This window comes from Bos grunniens, chromosome 24, assembly GCF_055505025.1.
Source record: "Bos grunniens cultivar Pamir isolate PY7600 chromosome 24, Bosgru_T2T1.0, whole genome shotgun sequence".
Lineage (NCBI taxonomy): Eukaryota > Metazoa > Chordata > Mammalia > Artiodactyla > Bovidae > Bos > Bos grunniens.
The window spans coordinates 58,285,807-58,308,737 of NC_141188.1; the positions used below are offsets into that span (position 1 = coordinate 58,285,807).

At 45.9% G+C, this 22,931-nt stretch overlaps 1 protein-coding gene across 5 annotated transcripts in view; it reads left to right on the plus strand.

Annotated features, from left to right (window-relative positions):
- Window positions 1–22,931, plus strand: part of ONECUT2 (one cut homeobox 2) — a 57,773-nt gene that overhangs the window by 11,345 nt on the left and 23,497 nt on the right. The window contains exon 2 of one of the 5 annotated variants that reach the window (XM_086372463.1): window positions 13,042–13,386. The exons of the other annotated variants lie outside the window; for them this stretch is intronic. Within the exon in view, the coding sequence (XP_086228589.1) occupies window positions 13,042–13,061 (20 nt within the window). The 3' untranslated portion in view covers window positions 13,062–13,386. Of the gene's footprint in view, window positions 1–13,041; window positions 13,387–22,931 lie in introns of those variants that run through there. 5 annotated transcript variants of the gene reach the window in all.

The following is a 22,931-nucleotide window of genomic DNA, read 5'->3' on the forward strand; positions in this document are numbered from 1 at the left end:
ACTTTGTTCCTAGTATCTGTGTCTCCATTCCCCACCCTCCCGACCACTACCCATATTTTCCTAGGAATTTCTTAGAGGGCTTTTTCCTGGTCCCTTGGAACTCTAACCTCTGCCTGTTCTAATAAGTTGCTAAGGAGAAATTGTCAGTTTTGCTGTGATGGGTAAGATGATTCGCCCACCCTGCACATTGAATTAACAGTCTCCTGCTTAGTTGGAAAGTGCTTGGGAGGAGAAGAGGGGCAGAGAAAGCAAATATATATATTTGCTTTCTCTGCCCCTCTTCTTGGGAGAGAAGAGGAATGTTATGTGTGTAAGAGAAATGGCTCAGTTGATGGTGCCAGTGAGCACTGTGCCAACTATAACGTGCTCTGCAAAGGCAAAATATTGTACCGGGGAGAGGTGGGTGAGAGAGAATCAGTGTGTGCAGAGAGGGCATCAGGAAAGACATGCCAGGTCAATGAGCCAGAAGGTGGGCTCTCGAAAATCCCCTGGGAAGAGAAGAAGTGAACCAGCCATTTTGCAGTTGCAAAGAAGTAAGCCACCGAGCTACACCTGGAACCAGATTGGGGTGCTGGCTGAGGCTCTGTGGGCAGCAGCTGTTTCCAGGCTCGCCGCCCCTTGATCCGGCCCGCCGCCCCTGCCCTGACAGCGGAGCGCCGGTGGGTGGGTTGCCGCCTGCCCGCCCCAGGCTCAGACTTCAGCACCACGAACAGCGCCACGGAGCGCCCCAAGAGCAGCGTGCGCTGAGCAGAGCAAACTTACATCTCAGCCCAGAGAAGGGGCACGGATCCTCTGCAGGGTTAGGTCCGGGTGGGGCCCTCCCTGATCAGCAGCTCCAGCTCTCTGATCTGGGAGCCCGAGTCTGAACAAGGCCTCCGATTGTCCTCTCTAGCCTGCGGCTTCGGTTCTCTGTGTGAGGTCAGGGTAATAAAGGGAGAGAGATGATGGCGTGAGGATCAGAGATGCTGAAGGATGCCTTCCTTTCGGAGAGGAAGAGCGTTACCTCTGTGTGTTGGGGGAGAATTGAACTGGCTTCTGCAGGCACTGACTGCTATTCTCAACATGGTATTTCAGATTTAGAGTTTCCTTTCAAGGCTTATCGTCTGGTTGCCCCAAACACAAGTGCACAAAAAAGGATTTCCCCCACCACGTGATTTTTGCAAACACAGTTTTCATTATATTAACCAAGATTTTCACATCATGTCAGCAGTCATGTTGCCTGACTGCCTCCAGTGAGGCAGGTTGGAGTTCTTGAGATTATTCCTTGATGGGGCAGTCTTTAAGAGGGACCTCTCCACCACTTCCGTCCTCATGGCCCTGGCCACGGTGAGAGCTGACGTTAGGCTTTGACCCCTGCCTCTGGCCGTTTTCAGTCAGTTGCTCCACTTTATTTGCATCTTTTAGTCCAGAGAAAGGAGGCAGGTGGGTCCTTTTGGTCTGTGATTAGGCACGACCCCATCTCTTTAGAGTTCTAGTAAAATGGCCCTTGACTTCCCAAAGCTAATGAAAATGTAAAACTTTTGCTGCATATCAGGGAACTTGAGTTCAAGCCTAATATATTGCTAAAGTGGTTCTCAGGAAGGTGGTGCATAGGAACAGACAAGTGTATCCCCTTTAAAAGAAACTCAGGGGTATGATAAATGAGATTTTCTTCTCTGTGACAATTCATCTTTAAATTCCAAGTGACTTGGATGAAGGGAAGAAAATCCACCCCAAGCAAAACAAACCTGGTAGAGCATTCAGTCTCAGCGTTGGGAAAAAAATCATTTTCTGCGTCTGAAATTTTGCTCTGTAAATGAGCAGGAACACATTTGAATTAGATCTAAGAGCTGGTTGTAAATCTATTTGATAAACAATGATTAAAGCAGTTTCTTCACGTCATGTGGTCCTCAAATCTGCAGACCTGCGTTTCCTAGTAGTTGCTGGGTTACACTACCAAAACCTTTTCCAGTAAAACGTGGATTTGACAGTAAGGAAAGTCATTTTTTTTAGTCTGTTTTATATGCATCACTGCATCTTATTAAAATAAGTCTGTCCACTCCACCCCGGCTTATACTAAATGCATTTCCTTTCTAGTGAACTCAGTGTGGTTTTTAAAAGATATTCTATTTTGATAAGACTGCAGTGTAAACAAGACCTCTCCTGTAGTCTTCTTTGACTCCAAATACTTTAAAAAAAAAGTAAAAGAACTTTTTGCTTTTCTGAAAGAGTGATAGATACACAAATCTAAAGGATTTTTTAAAAAAATCTTGGATTCAGATGCCTCCTAACATATATCAGAGTTTATATCAGTTCATGTTCAAGGCATGAAAGTGAATTCTTTAGTCCACTCTTGATGTTTAACCCTTCTGATCCCCTTTTTATTTCCATTCTTCTGAAAAGGAAGAGACATTCTTCCTTTTGAAAGCCAATTTCTCACTGCTGCTGCTGCTGCTAAGTCACTTCAGTCGTGTCCGACTCTGTGCGACCCCATAGACGGCAGCCCACCAGGCTCCCCCGTCCCTGGGATTCTCCAGGCAAGAATACTAGAGTGGGTTGCCATTTCCTTCTCCAATGCATGAAACTAAAAAGTGAAAGTGAAGTCGCTCAGTCATGTCCCACTTGTAGTGACCCCGTGGACTGCAGCCCACCAGGCTCCTCCGTCCATGGGATTCTCCAGGCAGGAGCACTGGAGTGGGGTGCCATTGCCTTCTCCAATGCATGAAACTAAAAAGTGAAAGTGAAGTTGCTCAGTCATGTCCGACTCTTAGCGACCCCGTGGACTGCAGCCCACCAGGCTCCTCCGTCCATGGGATTCTCCAGGCAGGAGCACTGGGGTGGGGTGCCATTTCCTTCTCCAATGCATGAAACTAAAAAGTGAAAGTGAAGTCGCTCAGTCATGTCCGACTCTTAGCGACCCCGTGGACTGCAGCCCACCAGGCTCCTCCGTCCCTGGGATTCTCCAGGCAGGAGCACTGGGGTGGGTGCCGTCGCCTTCTCTGGATTTCTCACTACTCAGCCATAAAAAGGAACACATGTGAGTCCACTGTAATGAGGTGGATGAACCTAGAGCCTATTACACAGACTGAAGTGAGTCAGAGAAAAATAAATAGCGTATACTAGCACACGTATATGGACTCTGGAAGGACGGTACTGATGGGTGTATTCACACGGCAGCTGTGGCGACATAGACACGGAGAAGAGACTTACGGACACAGAGGGGGAGGAAGAGGGAGGGTGAGACCCATGGCGAGAGCATCGGGGATGCGTGTGCACCAGCCTGTGTAAACAGACACCAGTGGGAACATGCTGTGTGACTCGGGGAGCTCACACAGGGCCTCTGGAGTAGCCTAGAAGGTGGGAATGGGCAGGAGGTGGGAGGTGGGAGGGAGGTTCAGCGGGGAGGGGACGTATGTACACCTGGGGTTAATTCATGTTGATGCATGATGGAAATCAAACCAATATTGTAAACCAATCATCAATCAATTAAAAATAAATATTTTTTAAAAAGACAAAAGGAAAAAAAACCACTTCCTCTGATTCATAGTGCTTCTCAGGTATACAATATCCTTCTACTTCTCTGTATATTGATTCTATTAGTTTTTGAGAGTTTGATATTGAAACTTCCAACTAAAAATCTTAATATTATCTACTTAAAAAATAATTGGAACATATATTGGAACTATATGTAACTTTTTCCTGTCTCTTCTAAGTCTCCTGTGAATGTGTTGTCATAGTTTCATAATTTAAAAAGTGAAGAGGAAAACAAGAAAACCCATTCCTTCCCCTCATTCTGGGCCCCTGCCTCTCTTGTCTTCTCAGGACCCGATCCCTTCCTGTGCATAGAACCTCTTCCTCATTAACTTTATTTATTCACCTTTAATTGAAGGATAATTGGCACAGTATTGGTTTCTGCCACACATCAGCATGAATCAGCCACAGGCTCACCTGTGTCCGCTCCCTCTTGCCCCTCCCCCGCCTCCCTCCCCACCCGGCCCCTCTGGGCTGTTACAGAGCCCGTTGGAGCTCCCGAGTCACGCAGCAGCCTGTCTATTCTGCGTATGGTCCTATGGGTTTCCATGTTACTGTCTTCCTGCATCCCACCCTCTCCTTCCTCCCTGCCCCCCACCTCATTAGCTTTTTCCCATCCGAATTTTTATGTTCCAAACTTGCTTATCTTTTTTTTTTAATGCTCCTCTGACCCCTGTTCTAACTCGGGCTCTTCCCTCCCTTCACTTCTGGGAAGAGCTGCTATAGCTCAGCGTGTGCTTCTGACTTGCCCTTCAGTCTGCCCTTCACTGTCTTGTTCTGGCCACTCCTGTTTACTAAGCCCACTCTTACCGGCGTCGCTGTTGAGGTCTTTGTAGCTAAACCTAGTGTCTACTTCTCAGTTCTTCCCTTGGCCTCTCCGTGGCCTGTGACAGTCTCCTGACCACTCTGCCCTTGACTTCTGAAACACTGTACTCTTTTACTTTCCTTTTTGGAGCTCTGGCTCCTTCTCAGCCTCCTTTGTGGACTCTGCCCATCATTCAGGCCTAGGCTATTTTATTTTCACTCAACATACTCACCCCGGAAGAGGGCATCCATCAGGTTGTCTTCTCTCTTTGCTGAGGACTTCTAGGTCTCTTTCCAGCCCTGATATCTCCTCTGAGTTGCAGGTCTCTATTTCCTTTTGCATCTGGACATCTTTGCCTGAGTGTCCTCAAACTCAGTCTATCTCAAAGTAAACTCATTTTTCTTAACCCCTGCCCCTCATCACCAAATATGAGTCTCTCTCTCTCAGTAGCATCATCTTGTACACAGAATCTCAAGCCAGGAACCAGGAAGTTAACTCAAAATTCTTTCCTTTTCCCCCAAGTTAGCCATACTGGCCACGTGGATCATACCTCCTAAATATCTGCCCCCATCCCCTCCACTACTGCCCTTGGTGGTGGTTATTCAGTCGCTGAGTTAGGTCTGACTCTTTGAGACCCGTGGACTGCAGCACGTCAGCCTTCCCTGTTCTTCACTATCTCCCAGAGTTTGTTCAGATTCATGTCCATTGAGTCAGTGATGCCATCTAAACATCTCATCCTCTGCCACCTGCTTCTCCTCCTGCCCTTAATCATTCCCAGCATCAGCGTCTTTTCCAGCAAGGCGGCTCTTCACATCAGGTGGCTGAAATATTGGAGCTTCAGCGTCAGTCACTGTTGGAGGCATCACCGATTTCAACAACCTCTAAGCTGGTCTCTTCACCTCCAGACTTAACCTTATCCTGTCCATTTTCCAGCCTTAAGCCAGAGTGGTTTTTCTGGAACCCACATCTGACCACAGTACACCGCTGTTTAAGACTCTTTGTTAGCTCCCTTTGCCCATTGGTGAAGGTCCAGATTCCAGGACCAGATAGACTGGTCCTGATTCCAGATAGACTGATTCCAGACAGACTGACCCCTGCCCACCTCCAGTCTCATCTCCCTTCAACGCACCCATTCACTCTGTGCCCCAGACACGCCAGGCCATTCCTTTAGCCTAGAACACTTCTTCCCTCACTCAACTAACTCAACTCAACTTCACATCTTGGCGGCTTAAACGTCCTTGCCTCTAGGAAGTTTCCTCTGGTCTCCTAAATTGAGATCTTCTTGGACCACCCCTCCCGTTTCACATAGAACACAGATAGGTATGACCTGCTTACTTGTCACTGGCCTCCCCCCCACAGACTGTAAGTTCTACGAGACCGAAGATTGGATATAGCATATGACAGGCAGCTAGTAAACACCTGTGAATAAATTAATGAATGCCTTTATATGATGCTGTTTCTGCCCATTTTACCCTCCCAAGTTAGTAGATGGCATTTGAAAAAGAATCATCAGTATTGGTACATTGTTTGGAAGCAGTATTTCATGTTTCATGGTATCAAGTTCTCATTAATGACATTTCCTCCTGAGCTCAGTTACTATAGGTGTGTATGAGTTTTAAAGGGAATCTTAAAGTGGGGTTAAATCCTATAGAAAGTTTTAGACTATCGCCACCGAGGGGAGGGATGTGCAGTACTGATCGCTAAGCACTATACAGGGACCCGTGTTACGGTGGACGAGTCTGCCAAGGGAACCTGCTGAACAGGTGGTTCTTGCCGCCCTGCCCACACACTGCCCTCTTCACCGCATCCGTGTCTCCGCACCCTCTCTTCCTCCTTCCTGGGGTGTCACATCTCATCTGTTCCTCTCCAGACCCTCCCCATCCTTCCTGGCCACCTCGGGTCCTCCAACTCCGAACGTTCACAACAAACTCCAGCCCATTGTTTTTTTTCCGTTTGCTCAACTCTGGTTGTAGTCATCTCTTCCAAACTACGAAGCAGCTTCTTAGCTGGAGTCTTACAACACTCTCTATATCTCTCTGTATCCCTTCCCTATGGCTCTGGAGGGGAGAAGCCATACGCCCGTGTCTCCCACAGGTGCTGGCCCATGGCGGAACACACAGTAGTCATTTCTTTTCAAATGAGTCATTTTGATGCATTCCTGCCTATTTTAATGGATTCTCCTAATTTCCGTCACTCAGTTGGAGGGTGGGGGAAATTGGTTTTGTATGTCTGCTTATATCCGGCATTCTTTTCTAGCCTCTGCTCTTTGAAAAGGAGTATTCTATTTTGTTAATATTTTAATCCTTGAAATACTTGCTTACATAATTAAAAATAGATTCCTGTGTAGAGGAAACAGTGCTCACGATGTCTTGTAAATAACAAAGGTGGTTCTGCTTCCACACAAAGCTGAAAATGTTACCCATTTGAGAATATTTGAGCCTGCAAACACATCAGCAAATCAGGAGGACTATTTTCCTCTTCCAAGTCATTTTGGTTATCTGTAGGCCAAGTTTGCGTTTAAATGGCCATTACTTAATATACTGTAAATTCTTAGATTGTTATTGACTTAAATTTACCTGTAAAGAAAAAAGCCAGGGACTTGCCCAGTGGTCCGGAGACTGGGCAATCCCACGCTTCCCACGCAGGGAGCGGGATTCAGTCCCTGGTCGGGGAACTAGGGGAACAAGCTGCACTGAGAGTTCCCACGGGGCCGCTAAAGGTCCTGCATGCCGCAACTGAGGCCTGGCACAGGCTAAGAAAGGTGGTGATTTTAAAAAGGAAAAAAAGCTAGGGATCAGCACTTTTATAAGTTTATCCTTTTTCTTTCTCATTTCCTGATCTTTGGCAGAGAAGTACATAAAGTTACCTGAGATCTTTGAAACCTAGTTGTTCAGAGGTATTCAGGGATATATATGGTTCTACCATCACAATACTGAACTAAGTAATTATGCATGAGGGAAAAACTAGCTTTTTTTCACCTTGATTTTACTGGAATTTTAAGATTTGAGTGGATAAATCCTCACTTCTCTCTGTAATATCCCTACAGAATCGAGTGATTACATTGTGTCAACTTTGGTGATAAACTGAAACTAAGGTAATTTGCTGTGTATCTTCTGTGGAAACTATATGTTGCCTGGAGATATTTTTTTCCTTTTGCAGTTACATTTTGATGTTCATATTACACGAGTAACAAACTATGAAAACTATGCATATGTGAGCAGAAGGTTTAAAACATTCCCGACCTTTGTTTTATGCCTTTGATTGAATGCATTGCTGTGCTGCATGGTGATCCAGTTCAGTTCAGTTCAGTCGCTCAGTCGTGTCCAACTCTTTGCTACCCCATGAATCGCAGCACGCCAGGCCTCCCTGTCCATCACCATCTCCTGGAGTTCACTCAAACTTATGTCCATCAAGTCGGTGATGCCATCCAGCCATCTCATCCTCTGTCGTCCCCTTCTCCTCCTGCCCCCAATCCCTCCCAGCATCAGAGTCTTTTCCAGTGAGTCAACTCCTCGCATGAGGTGGCCAAAGTACTGGAATTTCAGCTTCAGCATCAGTTCTTCAAATGAACACCCAGGACTGATCTCCTTTAGAATGGACTAGTTGGATCTCCTTGCAGTCCAAGGGACTTGCAAGAGTCATCTCCAACACCACAGTTCAAAAGCATCAATTCTTTGGTGCTCAGCTTTCTTCACAGTCCAACTCTCACATCCATACATGACCACTGGAAAAACCATTGCCTTGACTAGATGGACCTTTGTTGGCAAAGTAATGTCTCTGCTTTTCAATATGCTATCTAGGTTGGTCATAACTTTCCTTCCAAGGAGTAAGCATCTTTTAACTTCATGGCTTCAGTCACCATCTGCAGTGATTTTGGAGCCCAAAAAAATAAAGTCTGACACTGTTTCCACTGTTTTCCCATCTATTTCCCATGAAGTGATGGGACCAGATGCCATGAACTTTGTTTTCTGAATGTTGAGCTTTAAGCCAACTTTTTCACTCTCCTCTTTCACTTTCATCAAGAGGCTTTTGAGTTCCTCTTCACTTTCTGCCATAAGGGTGGTGTCATCTGCATATCTGAGGTTATTGAGATTTCTCCCTGCAATCTTGATTCCAGCTTGTGCTTCTTCCAGCCCAGCATTTCTCATGATGTACTCTGCATATAAGTTAAATAAGCAGGTTGACAATATACAGCCTTGACATACTCCTTTTCCTATTTGGAACCAGTCTGTTGTTCCATGTCCAGTTCTAACTGTTGCTTCCTGACCTGCATACAAATTTCTCAAGAGGCAGATCAGGTGGTCTGGTATTCCCATCTCTTTCAGAATTTTCCACAGTTTATTGTGATCCACACAGCCAAAGGCTTTGGCATAGTCAATAAAGCAGAAATAGATGTTTTTCTGGAACTCTCTTGCTTTTTCCATGATCCAGTGGATGTTGGCAATTTGATCTCTGGTTCCTCTGCCTTTTCTAAAACCCGCTTGAACATCTGGAAGTTCACAGTTCACGTATTGCTGAAGCCTGGCTTGGAGAATTTTGAGCATAACTTTACTAGCATGTGAGATGAGTGCAATTGTGCGGTAGTTTGAGCATTCTTTGGCATTGCCTTTCTTTGGGATTGGAATGAAAACTGACCTTTTCCAGTCCTGTGGCCACTGCTGAGTTTTCCAAATTTGCTGGCATATTGAGTGCAGCACTTTCACAGCATCATCTTTCAGGATTTGAAATAGCTCAACTGCAATTCCATCACCTCCACTAGCTTTGTTCGTAGTGATGCTTTCTAAGGCCCACTTGACTTCACATTCCAGGATGTCTGGCTCTAGGTGAGTGATCACACCATCGTGATTATCTGGGTCATGAAGATCTTTTTTTGTACAGTTCTTCTGTGTATTCTTGCCACCTCTTCTTAATATCATCTGCTTCTGTTAGGTCCATATCATTTCTGTCCTTTATTGAGCCCATCTTTGCACGAAATGTTCCCTTGGAATCTCTAATATTCTTGAAGAGATCTCTAGTCTTTCCCATTCTGTTGTTTTCCTCTATTTCTTTGCATTGATCGCTGAGGAAGGCTTTCTTATCTCTCCTTGCTATTCTTTGGAACTCTGCATTCAGATGCTTATGTCTTTCCTTTTCTCCTTTGTTTTTCACTTCTCTTCTTTTCACAGCTATTTGTAAGGCCTCCCCAGACAGCCATTTTGCTTTTTTGCATTTCTTTTCTATGGGGATGGACTTGATCCCTGTCCCCTGTACAATGTCAAGAACCTCCATCCATAGTTCATCAGGCAATCTATCAGATCTAGTCCCTTAAATCTATTTCTCACTTCCACTGTATAAACATAAGGGATTTGATTTAGGTCATACCTGAATGGTCTAGTGGTTTTCCCTACTTTCTTCAATTTAAGTCTGAATTTGGCAATAAGGAGTTCATGGTCTGAGCCACAGTCAGTGGTGCGTGGTGATTAGATATGCTTGATAAGCAGTTGGCCTAAGTGACCGTCATTTGTGTGCTTTGGGTGGACAAACCAGCTTTCCACTGACACGGAGGCAGAGACAGGTGGGGTTGGGCAGAGCAGGAGGCAGCTCTGAGGCCTCTCTGAAGCACCTTGAGCCCTGAGTCAGAGGCTGTCCTCTCCTCTAGTTGGGGTACCACGGCCTGGACAACCACTTGTCAGGTAGCAGGCTGATCAGCTGTCTTCAGGACTTTCCACAGAAACCCTTGCCTAGAACGATGACCTAAGGGACAAGATGGCCTTGGATGTTGGGGCGAAGGAGAGAAAAGAAATAAAGTCCATATTTTATTGAACATCTATAATGTGCTACGTGTCAGTTACCCATTGCCATAATAGTAACTAACAAACCACCCCGAAACTCGCGGCGTTGAACAATAAACATTTTCCGTCCCTGCCTTTCCCCTGGGTAACCATGAGTTTGTTTTCTACACCTGTGACTCTATTGCGGTTTTGTATGTAGATTCATTTGTACCTTTTTTCTTTCAGATTCCATGTATAAGCAATATCATATGATATTTGGGAGAGGAGGAGTAAATTGGAAGATTGAGATTAACATACACATTACTGCGTATAAAATAGATAACTAATAAGAATCTACAGTGTAGCACAGGGAACTCAGTACTCTGTAATGACCTACATGCGAAGAGAATCTAAAAAAGAGTGGATCTGTGTCTATGTATAACTGATCCACTTTGCTGCACAGCAGAAATAAACACATTATAGATCAACTGTACTCCAATAAAAAAATGAATTTAAAAAAAGCACTAAGCATTTTTTTCCTCACATATCTGTAGGGCTCAGCTGACCTAGGCTGATCCCGGCTGGGTTTGCAGCTGTGGTTTGGCTGGCTTGATCATGTGTATGTGTGACTGGCTCTGCTCCATGTTTCCCCTCCGGGGACCTCTGGTGTACCCTGGGTGGATTCTCCCAGCAATGGCGAAGAGGAAGGCACAGCAATGACACACCCCGTGACATTCCCTGGGGAAAAGCAGGTCACGTGACTGAGCCTACAGACAGAGCAGGGGACACTAGACGATGTCACAGCAGGGTGCCTGGGTTCAGGAAAGTGTGGGTTGGAGTTTGAGCGGTTTGGGGGGTGTGTGTGTGTGTGTGTGTGTGTGTGTTGCCATCTACCTCTTACCACATATTTTAGCTCACTACCATTCTTGGAGTATGCCATTTCCATGGTTGGGATAAGGACAACAAATGGAAAATAAATGTGGAAATATTTCAAAACCAGTTATTGGGCTTTGCTGGTGTTCCAGCAGTTACGGATCTGCCTTCTGGTGCAGGGGACACAGGTTCGATCCTTGGTCCGGGCAGTCCCGCATGCTGTGGGGCAGCTAGGTCTTGAGCCACATCTGCGGAGCCCAGGAGCACACCTAGATCCTGTGCTCCACAGGAGAAGCCACAGCGAGGAGAAGCCCGTGCCCCCAGGTGGAGTAGCCCCCTGTTCTCTGCACCTGGAGAAAGTCCGCTGGCAGTGGCAAAGACCCAGTGCGGCTGTTAAAGACATTAAAAAGTAGCAAACTTTCATACAAATAGCAAGCTATGCCTAGCTTGTTAGAAGCCATGTTCAAGTCTGTCTATAGCTGTGCCTGACCTGCCCTCTGGATAGAAGCAGGCAGGACCCAAGCATCCCTCTCCTTCCTCTTTCCTTGAGTGTGGCACGGTGCCTAACACATAGTTGGCACTCAGCAAATCCTGGGGATCCCTAGGGTCACCTCTGCCATCCTAGCAGGGCGTCCCTTCCAGGCTCACTAGATGACCATATGGGGCTCTCCATGTATTTTATAAGATTTCATTTTAAATTTTTCTGTTTTTTTTCCCACTGAAATAATCACCAAACATCTGAGGAACCAAGTCCAAAGCTAATGCCTACAGAAGTTAAGCCATCCAATCGAGAGGTTCATTATTCTGAGTGGACAAAATCCAAAGAATGAAAGCCCTTGATTCATTTTGCCAATGAATATAGGGGCTGTTTGGAGGTGATATCAGAAAGATCTAGAGATTTACTCATTTGTGACTCTCACAATGTCTGAGGCTTGTTGACGGTTTTTTTTTGTTTGTTTTGTTTTGGGTTTTGTTTTTTTTTTAACCTGAGATTCTACCTCTGGTGTGCTTTTATTTTTTAAAATCAGAAGCAGTGTTAAAAATACTTGACAGGTTTTGCCTTGGTCCTTAATGAGGGTGTTAAGAGATGCCTTCCATTAGTGAGTATGCCTCAGATAATGTGTTTATTTGCATTTTCCTTCTTCCCTGCCTGTCCCCTAATGGTCTGGTGCACAGTGGGCTCCTTGAGCTGATTTATATGGGTCTCAGTTGCTCTCATTTGTGCATACGTAATTCAGAGAGGTGATCACATTGATTTCCCAGGCCCACTTTTCAAGACACGCTACTAACACAGATATCTCAGCAGCTCTAACTACATTGTCTGAAAAGGAAAACATTTTAAACCTTTGGAAGCAATTTTGATGGACATTTCATTGTGTTCTATATTACTCACCTAATTAAATTTCCTTCACATCGAGGTCTGTTTAAAATTCAATTGAGAAATATTTTCGAGTTCCATTGGGCAGATAACTTTGTTTAGCTGGATTTGTTCTGCGTGCATATGAAATGGCATCCTATGAATCAATACCCGGTGCTTCTACTTTCCGTGGAGGTGAAGAAATGACACCCTGTAGGCAAATGTAGTCTCCTGTTATTCATAACAGGCCGTCTCTGGTTACTGAACTTGCTCACCCTGTCATTCCAAAAAGTCCTTGTGTTTTCGTGTCTGTGGTTTTTGCTAGGCTGATTTATTCAGATTCTGAGCATTGTGAACAAAATCTGTAACTCCTTTCATGGATGAGCTGGAATTCTGGTACTCCTGTTCACAAGCTCACAGTCCAGCCTAGGCTGCTTTCCTCCTTTAGGGCACGAGTGTGTGCTTCGTCACTCAGTTGTGTCCAGCTCTTTAGACTGTAGCTCGCCGGGCTCCTCTGTCCATGGGGATTCTCCAGGCAAGAATACTGGACTGGCTTGTCATACCCTTCTCCAGGTATGAGGGGTCCCTCCTGGGATCCTCCTCGAACCCAGGTCTCCCACACTGCAGGCAGATTCTTTACTATCTGAGCCATCAGGGAAGCCCAAGAATCCTGGAGTGGGTAGTCTATCCCTTCTCCAAGGGATCTTCCCAACCCAGGGATTGAACTGGGGTCTTCTGCATTGCAGGCGGATTTTTTACCAGCTGAGCTACGAGGGAAGCCAGGGCATACAAAAGTCTTGTTTGCACAACAGAGGTGGATAGAATTCCAGATGGCGTTTGAAAACAAACAGGGTGAACTGTCTGAGGATGCGTCCAGTGGATGAGGCATGATTCCCAGTGTTTCATCTTTGGACGCAGAACCCAGGAGAAAGTCCTTACCTCTCAACTCCACCCTCTACCACCGAATACAAGAAAAACAGACCCTTGTCATCTTTTATCCTGGCTCTCCCTGACACGACCATGCCGTTCACATTCCATAGGCACTGCTTTAGTATAAAAAATAAAATAAAACAGCTCCAAAGATGTACTTTTTGTTGCATTGTTAATTAACCTTTAAACATTTCAGAATTCATTAGAATCGTCAAAGCTTTCAGAGTTTATCTTGTTTATCTCTTAGTCCACAGTACCAAAATGCCACAGACTGCATAGCGTATCAGAAGTAGAAATGTATTGCTCATGGTTCTGGAGGCTGGAAGATCAGTATGCCAGCACGGTCTAGTGAGGGCTGTCTTCAAGCTTGCAGACTTAATGGTATCCTCACCTGGGGGAAGGGGTTAGGGAGCTCTGTGGAGCCTCTTTTAGAAGGGCATTAATTCTGACTCGACGGACGTGAGTCTGAGTGAACTCCGGGAGTTGGTGATGGACAGGGAGGCCTGGCGTGCTGCGATTCATGGGGTCGCAAAGAGTCGGACACGACTGAGCGACTGAACTGAACTGAGTTCTGTTCATAAGGGCCCCACTCTCATGACGTAAGCACCTCCCAGAGACCCCACCTACTGCTACCATCAGCTTTGGAGGTTAGAATTTCAACAAATGAATTTGGGCAGTGGGGGTGGGGAACACAAGCATTCAGCCTATAGCAGTCTCTGTGCCTCAAATAATAGTGAGTGTATCAGAAGATTATTGTGAGCCTTAAATTAGCTCAGGCATATAGATACTTAAAACTGCTGATCCATTGTGAATGCTTGCTAATACAGTTGCTGTCATCATCATTATTATTAGTTGATTAATATTACCTTGGTAACTTCTCTGTACATTAGCAGGAGGTTTGGCCTGAGTCACCGACTCTTCCATCGTGTTTACATATCAGGAGTGTTGCTTGGTGTCGTCACTGAGAGCATGAGCTTTGGGGCTAGACAGATCCAGTGCCAGCTATACCATTTAGCTAGCTGTGTGAGCTCACTCAAGTCATTAACCTTGAGGAACCTCAGTTGCTTTCCCTGTAGAATGGGGACAAGGTTGGTGCTGACTTGGTAGTTGGTGTGCTGGTTAAATGAGACGCTGTAGTATTTAGCACTGCCTGCACACCCAGGATCATCACCTGTTTCACAGGGGCAGAATGTATGTCAGTTTCACTGGTGGAACTGTGATGAGAGAGATGGCCAGACACCACACTGGTCTTTGGGTGCTCCCCTTGCAAGCTGGTCAGACACGCAGCAGTGTTACCCTGCCACACTCCCTCTCTCCCCCACCCCCAGGTCCTTTTAAGACTCTTAACAATTATAAGCATTTTGCTAAGTGTGGGCTTAGAACCCAGGAATCTGCTATGCATGCAGTACGTTCTGATTGGCATCCTTACTGACTGATTTTGGGATAAGGTCCATTCTGTAAGTGTGGTACATGTTGAGCACAAACTCTGCATTTGCTAGAATTGTACAATTGTACGTATAAAAATTGCAGCTCCACCACCGAGGCTCGGCTTGTCTTCATGATCGCAGGTTTGGGAGTCATTTCAGAAAGCTGTTTTCTCCAACATCCAGGTAGCGCTGAGGCTAAAAGTGCCAAGTACTGTTTCTTCTTTTCTGGTTTCGGTATGGCCGAATCTTGCCTTTTTCTCTTGTTCCCCTGATCCTGAAGAGGTCCTCTTCATGGCATCATCTTTATTCCCAAAGCCAGGAGCCTTAACATGAAAAAAAGAAAGAAAGGAAGGAAGAAAACCCACAGACACTTTGCTTTTCCTGAGGTAACAAACTTACCTGCTAATAGAAGATTTTGAAGCCAGGGGCTTCCACTGAGTTCTCAACATGCAAGTCTATTTAAACAGTCTGTAGAATCCTTCCCTGACCCCAAATTACTCCGAAGCATTAATTGTCCTAGCGGTTTCATGGCCACATTATTTCATATTCATTAGTGTTTTCATGAAAAATTATAACACTAATTAGAGCGGCTTCCAGTTAATTCGCTGGGTGATTCATTACTCTCTCCCCTCTTGGTGTTCTGCATGTGGTCATCTTGGAGAAAGCATCCAAGGGGTAATTGCAGCTCTATTCCCTGAGCGATCGCCTAATGCCATTAGTTCTGATCCACAGGCGCGTCTCCGGCGGGCTCTGATGGGGTCTGGCTGCAGCTGCACCCTCGCCCCCGCCCTGTGGATGCACCGAGGTCGGGTCCTCTGGAAGGGGTCCAGCGCAGCAGAGGGGCGGAGCTCCCGGTGGGAGGTGAGCATCTCTGTGAGCCTGTCCTGGAATCTGAGATAGGAGAGTGCTCAGAGAAATCTACCCAAAGAACTCGTAGTTGGGAAGTAATAACAAAAACAAGATTTTCCTCCGTTTTAACAGCTATGTGGCTGAGCATGGGCTAGACTCTGGGAGCCTGGTTCACTCTCAGACCTCTGCTGCTCACGTTTTTTCATTAAAAGTTTGCGTGTCCTCATGTCCCTTGGATGGCAGCCTCAAAAACCCAGCGGGGGACAGGCCAGCCTGTGACAGCATCCGCAACAAGGTGGTCTCTCTAGGAGCAGAATTTCCACATCAGAGCACATGGGCAGATCCTGCCAGACAGTTTTCTAACCTGTTACATAAATTTACACTGCCACCAGCGGTCTGGGAGTGTTCCTATGTTCCTTGCCAGTAGTTGAGATTGAGAGGTTTTCATTTAAGCCATTTTGTAGATATATAAGGGTGTTTTATGTGTATAATTCCTGGATTGCTAGTCATTTTGAGTACATTTTTATATAATTGTTGGAAATCTGGATTTCTTCTTCTGTGAAGTGCTGGTTCAGGTCTCTGCCTGTTTTCCTGTTTGCCTTTTTCTGGTTGATTTCCAAAAGACTTAATATCTATATATTCTGGATTCAGGCCTTTTGTCAGTCACATGCGCTGAAAATATCCATGGCTCTCCTTGCACGCTGTCTCCCTCCCTCCCTCTCTGTGTCTGTCTATTTCCTCTCTTATTTGTGGCGTTTATTATACAGAAGCTCTCAATTTTAATGTGCTGTAATACATCAGTCTTTTTCCCTTGCTATAGTATTTTTTAAGTCTTGTTTAAGAAATCTTTCTTGAGATTATTAAGATATTACCCTATATTATTTTATAAAACTTTATCGTTTTGCCATTTACACTGAGTTCTGTGATTCCTACAGAACTTTTTTGTGTGTGCATGACATAAAGCAGGGGATCAGGAATCAAGCCCTGCCCCCATGCCTGTCTAGTTACCCGAGCTCCATTATTAGAAAGACCACCTTTCCTCATGTTCTGCAGTGCCCGTCTTATTAAATCCCGTGTCATGTGTATGTGGGGCTTCCCTGGTAGCTCAGCGGGTGAAGAATCTGCCTGCAATGCAGGAGATCCTGGTTCAATTCCCGGGTCAGGAAGATCCCCTGGAGAAAGGATAGGCTACCCACTCTAGTATTCGTGGGCTTCCCTGGTGGCTTAGATAGTAATGAACCTGCCTGCAATGCAGGAGACCTGGGTTCAACCCCTGGGTTGGGAAGATCCCCTGGAGGAAGGCATGGCTACCCACTCCAGTATTGTTGCCTGGAGAATCCCCATGAACAGAAGAGCCTGGCGGGCTACAGTCCATGTGGTCGAAAAGAGTCAGATGTGACTGAGGGACTAAGCACAGCACAGCCGTACGGATGTGGATCTGTTTGTAGGCTTTCTGTGCTGTTACGCTGGTCTCGTTGTATATCCTTTCCCGCTATTGCACCATTAGAGTCTTATTAGAGGTCTTGATAGTTAATATAGCAAGTCCTCCCATCTATTCTTATTCTTCATCAAGAATAGCTTGACTGTTCTTTGATTTTTTTGTATCCTCCCCTAGATTTTAGAATCAGCTTGTTAAATCCAAAAAGCTGAAAGGAAAGAAAGAAGACAGGAAGGGAACAAGAGAAATCTGCTAAGATTTTTACTAAAAATTTGGTTGGATCTATAGATCAATATGGAGAGAATTACATTTTTTACAGTATTGAGTCTTACAATTCATTTATAGTACGCTTTAATTTCTCTAACAGAGTATATCATTTTCTTTGCTAAACTCTTGCATACTTATTGTTAGATTTATTTCTATGTACTTGATGTTTTAATCCTACTGTAAATGGTGTCTTTTTCATTTTCTGTTTGTTGTGTTTTGTAGAAATACAGTTGATTTTTGTCTGTGGATATTGAGTCTAGGAGCCTTGCTAAATTCTCATATTAATTCTAGTAGTTTACCAGTGTATTATCTTGGATTTTTTATGGATGTATAATCCATATTGATGTTTGTATGTTCATCTGAAAATTGACCACCTTACTCAACTTTCTTATTGGTTCTAATAATTTGGGTGTTGAGGCTCTTATGTTTTGTAGGTTAAAAAAATCATATTAACTTATCATTATGAGTGTTCTCTTTCTGCCGAGAGAAGCAATATAGGGTAGCTGTTCGGGACAAGGAGTCTGGAATCTGACTACCCGAGTTTGAATCCCACCTCTATTACTTTTCTGTGTAACCTTAAATAATTTACCTAATCCTCTGTGACTCAGGATAATTAATTGTAAACCACCTCATAGGTTGATCTTAAAAATTGAGTTCATGCAACTTCAAAAACACTTGTCAAGTCATGAGCACTCAGTTTATGCTGACTTCTGTTATTTTATCAATTATACTAGCGTCGTTCCTTTCTAAATTCCCCTTGTTTTTTTCTCATTTAATCGCACTGGCTACTTTTCCAGTGTTAATACTGAATCTTACTGGTGCTTTCAGACCTCACCTGAAACTTAACACTTTGAAATATTCCTTCTAGGTTTTTTTAAAGGCATGGTTATTTGGTTTTGGTTTTCATCATTTGACATATATTCAACCCCCTTTAACTGCACTTATGAATCTGCGTTAAATTCTGCAAGAGGGAGATAACTTTTTAGAGGAAGGTAATTTTTTAGAGGAATTTCCTTTTGTCAAACTCTGCTATTTACATAATGATGAAAACCATTAATAATGGAATTATTTCTTTTTAAATATCATTGAAATCTTTCTGTAAAAGGAGGTATTGACCCTTCTATGTTCCTGAAGATTCATTCATAAAATCTTTCCAAAAAGGTGCTGTTTGTTGACGTAATGATACTCCTTTCGATGTTGGGGTTGCATGAAGGACTATTTATATTCACGCAGACCTGTTGGCCAGTCCTTTTTAGCAAAATGTCATGTTCTCGAGCTTTTAATTTTGATCATATTCCAAGTATGTCTTCAGTTTCCCTTCATAAAGAGTACACATTGTTGATCGGCTGTGCCCAGTACAAAATTAAAAGTTTTTTTCAAACTGTCAAAAAGTGTATACAGATACACGTTTTGAGTCATCATATAACTGAAAATGCTTCCCTGCAGGAAAGACCGCCTGAACTGCATAAATTCTAACCTAACAAGTGTGGCATCTGTTTGGCTCTTCATTTCCTCCAATGCTATGTATTTCTCATTTTCTTTCAAGAGTTTCTTTCTCACCTCTTTCCTTAACTTTTTTTTTTACATACTACTATTTATAGAGTTCTGTCTCATTTTCTTCTTAATTATTTTCTGATCCTGGTTCAGAGAATCCAGCTCTCTTTTGCATCATCTTGAAATACCAAATAATTCTCTAAAATGTTCTTTTAAGCTTCTATAAGATATTTTCAGATGAGTTTTCTCTGATTCCAGGTAGCTTCTGTTTTTCTGTTTTCCAATATTTTCCATCTCTTTCTTTTTGTCCTATTTATTCATTCTCAAAGGAAGAAGACCCAGTCAGGCCTGATGGAATTAAGAAAGGGTGTGTGTTTTCCTCCCAGCCTCTTTCCTGGATGTTGGTGTGCTCAACCTTGTAGACCTACAGTAAATTGCCAATTAATACACCTAACGCAGCTCCTACCATTTAACTAGCTTTCTTGTAATCTGGCTCTGCTGGACTGACATAGATTCATCACCTGTGTCCATTCCTAGGCTGCTGACAAGCTGCTCAAATGATGTGTGTGCATCAGTTCCCCATATGTCATTGTTGTTGAGTCACTAAGTCGTGTCCAACCTTGTGTGACCCTATGGACTGTAGTCCACCAGACTCCTCTGTCCATGGAATTCTCCAAGCCAGAATACTGGAGTGGGTTACCATTTCCTTCTCCAGGGAATCTTCCTGTCCCAGGGATCAAACCCACGTCTCCTGCATTGGCAGGCAGGTTCTTTGCCATCTGAGGAACCCCCAGACCCTGGTATGCCATGAGCCCGATCGTCCTCTCGTCCTTATTCTCACCTGGAGCACCCTTGGCAAACTGTACCTCCTGGGGTTTGCTCTGCCACCACTGATGCCCCTCTTCTACCCACCCACCCTCATTTTTTTTCCTGGGTGTTTTCTGAGAATTGCAGTTCTCAACTCTAGTAGCTATTAGTAAAAGGGAGTGGATAGCACTCTGGCTGTTTCAAAAGGCATCACCCATCATGTTGACTGATCGCTGCTTAATTTGAGTTCCTGAACAGCTGGAGGACTCAGGTGTTATTTTTCCTACCCAGTTCCATCAGCCTTGTGTTTAGGTGAAAATTCCTCATAAATGTCCCCCATTGCAAGTTGATGGCAGTCTTGGTGTTCAGTTTGGTGAGTTCTATGTTTTATTCTATTAATCGGTCTTTAAGATGATTTTAGTGGGAAGTTAGGCGAGGCTGTACTGGATTCTTCTACCAACTTTTAGGGAAGCGTTCTGTCCAGAATTAAATATTTGTTTCAGCAACTCACGACGTCCTGGATAGCTTGCAGGAGCGCAGCCTGCAGCAGTTCTAAAGATCTCTCTTTGCCAGGCTTCTTCGTAGGCAGAATAGATGACCAGAAATCATGATTCCAAAAGCTGAGTGCCCCCTAAAGATTTATTCTAATAGCCAAGGAAAGAATAAAAAGCTCACTGAGGGGCTTCCCTGGTGGCTCAGGGGTGAAGAATCCGCCTGCCAGTGCAAGAGATGCAGGTTCAATCCCTGGTCTGGGAAGATCCCACAAGCCTCAGAGCAACTAAGCCCGTGCGTCACAACTACTGAGCCTGTGCTCTCAAGCCCAGAGCCCATGGTCTGCTGCAAGGAAGCCACGGCAGAGAGAAGCCCGTGTATCGCAACTGGAGAGCAGCCGCAGCTCGCCGCAACTAGAGAAAAGTCTGCACAGCAATAACCCCAGTACAGCAAAAGTCAGTTAAAAACTAAAAAAAAAAACAAACAAAAAACACCCCACTGAGTTAGCAGTGAGGTAATCTGGGTTTTCAGGTCTCAGTCATTGACTCCTGTGGCCAATGTTAGGCAAATCATGACACCTCTAAGAGCCCCGAGAGCCCCAGACTCCTTTGTAATTCAGTCACTCAGTCATGCCCGATTCTTTGCGACCCCATGGACTGCAGCACGCCAGGCTTCTCTGTCCTTCACCATCTCCCAGAGCTTGCTCAAACTCACGTCCATTGCATCAGTGATGTCATCTAACCGTCTCATCTTCTGCTGCCCTCTTCTCCTTTTGCCTTCAGTCTTTCCCAGCATTAGGGTCTTTTCCGATGAATCAGCTCTTCGCATCAGGTGGCCAAAGAATTGGAGCTTCAGCATCAGTCCTTCCAATGAATATTGAGGATCGGTTTCCTTAGGATGGACTGGTTGGATCTCTCTAAAGTAAAGGAGAGGACCAAGTGGTCTCTAACGCCCTGCCAGTCTAGGACTCAGTGGTCTTACCAGCTGACCTGGAACCTCTGCTGTTCGAAGCCTGTTCCTTGGGGCTCCCTGTTTTCCTCCAGAGTTTCTGCTGAAAGGGGAGCAGGGGAGGAGAAGGCACGTCCGCACTGGGCAGCTGAGCCACACCCTCGGGCAGAATGTACCTGGAGGGACCATGGGAAGAGCAGGCAGCACGATGCAGAGACCTGGTGCCCCCTCTGGAGACCCCCTCTGGGGACCCCCCTCTGAGACCCGCCCTCTGGGGACCTGCCCTCTGGAGACCCCCCTCTGGGGACCCCCCTCTGAGACCCGCCCTCTGGGGACCCCCCTCTGAGACCCGCCCTCTGGGGACCTGCCCTCTGGAGACCCCCCTCTGGGGATCCGCCCTCTGGAGACCCCCCCTCTGGAGACCCGCCTCTGGGGCCTTGCGGGCCTCTCTCTGAGCAAGTGGTCAGGCAGCCCAGGACCCCACTGGCTGAGTCCCCTCCAGTGACTTTGTGTTGCAGGGCAAACAGGCAGAGGAGATCAAGCCTGTCGCCCTCCGAGGAGGCCTTCGAGGCGCGGGAGCTCCGGGTGGTGGCTGGCTTGTTGCCACTCATGCGACAGTGAATAGACCTGGGGGAGGTGCTCTGTTACTTGTCACCACCAACCGCTTATACCAGTTTCCTTGGTGAATGAGTTGGTAAAGAGTCTGCCTGCAATGCAGGAGACCCAGGTTCGATGCCTGGGTCGGGAAGATCCCCTGGAGGAGGAAACGGCATCCCACTCCAGTATTCTTGCCTGGAGAATCCCCATGGACAGAGGAGCCTGGCGAGCTAGAGTCCACAAGGTCCAAGAGTTGGACACGACTGAGCGAGTAAACCTATCCACGTATCCCGCTTATCCCCCAGCCCGGGTAAAGGCAGGGGCGGGGTTAGGGGAAGCACAGCGAGTTCTCACTTATCACCCATGTTTTCCAGACGGGAGAAAGCGGGCACCGCGGGACTCCCAGGTAGGCAGAGATGTGCCCAGGTCATAGGTGAAGCCCCAGGTGGGGTTCAAACATTCCAGGCAACGCTAGGCTTCCCAGGGCTCCTGGCTTCTCTGCACTTGGGGCCAGACCCCTTCCAGGGTCTTTAGAATGAAGGGTGCGTGTTCACACACACGTGGTTCCCCCCCCCCTTTCCCTCCTTCGTCTCTTTTCTCTCTCCTCTCTCCCTCCTGCTCCAGCATCTCCTGCCAGTAATATTTGCTCAGATAATAAGCCAGGCAGCAGCTTGCTCCCTGGCACGTGGTGTTTGGTTCAGAGTGCCTTGGCTGCTGAGGATGATGTGTCAAATGGTTTAGGAGTTTTTCTCACCAAGGAAGGCCAGTTAGAAGGGAGCAAAAGGAGGGATAAAACCCCAGCGACCAAGAATGACCCCAAGTCGGTTTGGGAAGCGCAACCCCCCTTTCTCTGCCCTTGGCCACCGAAGTGGACACTGGCCTGGGTGCCCCTGGGTCTGCTGCCCATGTGGATGGGCAGCCAGTCTGTGAGGAAAGTCAGCTCCCAGCCCGGAGACAAAGCCGGGTTTAAGTTTCCCCCTGACTCTGGCCAGGGACGTTTGGAGAAATGAGAGAGGAGTTGGAATTTAGCTCTTGGGGGTCAAGTTTACCCTACTTGCTCTATGGTCATCTAGACCAAGGTGGCCTTTGATGATAAGGTTCGGAGTCACAGAGAAGCAGGGAAAACTGCAAAGCATTGAACTGCAAAGTATTTATAATTTCCAAATCTTAGCACAAGATAAATGATGAAGAGATCTTGTCTTTGGCAGTCCCTTCCCCTGCATCAAGCCCTCCCGCCTCCCCAGGGACTGATCAGCGCTGGGCCACCCTGAGCCGGGCCTGGGCGTCACACCCCACCTCTGCTGGTTCCTGTAGCCATGTGCCAGGACCTGTCCCGTTGGCTGGAGGAGCCCGCATTGCTACGATTTCTCAGCATTACGACTTCCCG